The sequence below is a fragment of the Pterocles gutturalis genome, unplaced genomic scaffold, assembly GCF_000699245.1.
Source record: "Pterocles gutturalis isolate BGI_N339 unplaced genomic scaffold, ASM69924v1 scaffold21154, whole genome shotgun sequence".
Taxonomy (NCBI): Eukaryota; Metazoa; Chordata; class Aves; order Pterocliformes; family Pteroclidae; genus Pterocles; species Pterocles gutturalis.
Window position 1 is genome coordinate 1,251 of NW_010136265.1, and position 1,768 is coordinate 3,018.

The 1,768-nt window shown below is 57.0% G+C and overlaps 1 protein-coding gene across 1 annotated transcript in view; it reads left to right on the forward strand.

Annotated features, from left to right (window-relative positions):
- The window catches only part of R3HCC1 (R3H domain and coiled-coil containing 1), a 7,587-nt gene that overhangs the window by 1,238 nt on the left and 4,581 nt on the right, over nt 1–1,768 (forward strand). The window contains exons 2-3 of the mRNA XM_010082251.1: nt 16–153; nt 448–1,675. Of these exons, the coding sequence (XP_010080553.1) occupies nt 16–153; nt 448–1,675 (1,366 nt within the window). The remainder of the gene's footprint in view (nt 1–15; nt 154–447; nt 1,676–1,768) is intronic.

The window sequence follows — 1,768 nt, forward strand, 5'->3', positions numbered from 1 at the left end:
CCTCTCTCTTTTCAGGGTGCTCCTGTTCCCCCCGCTGTCCAGTCGCCTCAGGTACCTGATCCACCGCACCGTGGACAGCGTGGATTTGTTGAGCAGCTTTTCCGTGGGAGAAGGATGGAGGAGGAGGACGGTCATCTGTCATTCAGCCGTAAGGTACGGTGCGATAGGTGTTAAAGGTGATTCTTTTTCTATATCCACGGGGTTTTTGTTCAAGCTTATGAGCATGAACTTTGCACAGTACTTCTCCGCAAAGAGGAGGGTGTCTGTTACCGGTAGCATCTTCTAGTCATTAAGGAAGCAGAAGCTCTTTTTTTTTTTTCTTTTTTTCCTCTATATGCTGACTTCTATGTGGATTTGATGATTTTCCTTCTTTCTCTCCTTTGCAAATGCCACATTTCTTGGGTTCCTCTGCTCCCTGCTCATGCCTTGCCGTTCTCTCCATCCCAGGCTGCCCAGTGAAACCAGCGACCAAAAACCCAGCAGCAACCCCCTGAGACCGCAGCGACCTCCACAGCCGTGGGGCCGGGGGGGCCATGGCGGCAGGCTGCGGCACGGCGGGGAGCTGCACGGTGACAACTCCCGAGCCTGCGTGGGGTCTGGCAGGATAAAAAGACCACCCTGGAAGAAACCAGATAAAGCCCTGTACGTCCCCAAAGCGATGCGCAAGAAGGCAGAATGGAGGGAGCAGGAGAGGCCGGGGGCGGCTGGCACCGAGGCAGGTGGGGATGTGGCACAAGAAGGAGAAATCTGCCCTAAAGCTTCAGCTGGGGACACCCAGGAGGAACTGGGTACGTCTGAAGGCAGCCCAGGTGTCTCCTTGGCCCTTGGCAAGCGACAGGAGCCTGGCGAAGAGTGTGTTTCAGGAAAAAATAATGACAAAACCGACGAACGTCCTCCATGCTCTACAGCTGTCCCACCGTTAGAGAATAGCAACGATTTCTCTGGGCAGGAAAGTCAGGATAAAGACTGTTCAGATTCCCTTTCTTCTGTACACAATAAAACCCCAACTGAAGCCGAAAAGCAAGATCGGAGCTGTGACAACACTATCGAAGGTAGCGAAATCCTGTGCCAGCTGCAAGCTGAAGACCAAAACACCCGCGATGCCGGTGAAACGGAGCGCAGCGAAAACTCCTCCCTATCGGAACGTCGCAGCGGTAACTGCTGGACGGACCCGGCTGCGGTCGAGTCGAGCGCGACGTCGCTGGTGCTGGAAAACCAAGATAAGAGCTGTGCCGCTGCCAAGAGCCTGGAGGGTGGCAAAAACCTGCCACTGCCTGAAGAACAGGGTGAGGACTTGGTGAATGCCGGCACCAGGGAGGGAGGCGAGAGTTTCTCCAAACTGGAAAGCCAAGATGAAGAGTGCCCCAGCATTGCCCAGGTGGAGCTTAACCAGAACCTCCCAGAAGCCCAAAACGAGCCTCTGGCTGCACCAGAGCCGGTCCGTGGTGCTGACCCATCAGCTCCTGAGCACCAGAGCGAGCCCGGGGTGGATGCTGCTGGGCAGAGCCGCAGTGGGAAGGTGCCGGTGGCAGGAGAGGAGGACAAGGAGCGCTCGGGCATGGCCGATGAGCTGTGGCATGAGCTGCGGTTGTCTGCGGGCGATAAAGAGGAGAGCGCGGCCGGCCGCGGGCAGAGCAGCCTGGAGGACGACTGTACCGCAGAGCTCTTGGCAGAGGTAGTGTTGTGCCGTGGGGAGGGACTTTGGGGAAGAGAGGGTGGCTCAGGAGGCAGCCCGAGGGGAAGGTATTAACCCGTGGGAGGACTAATG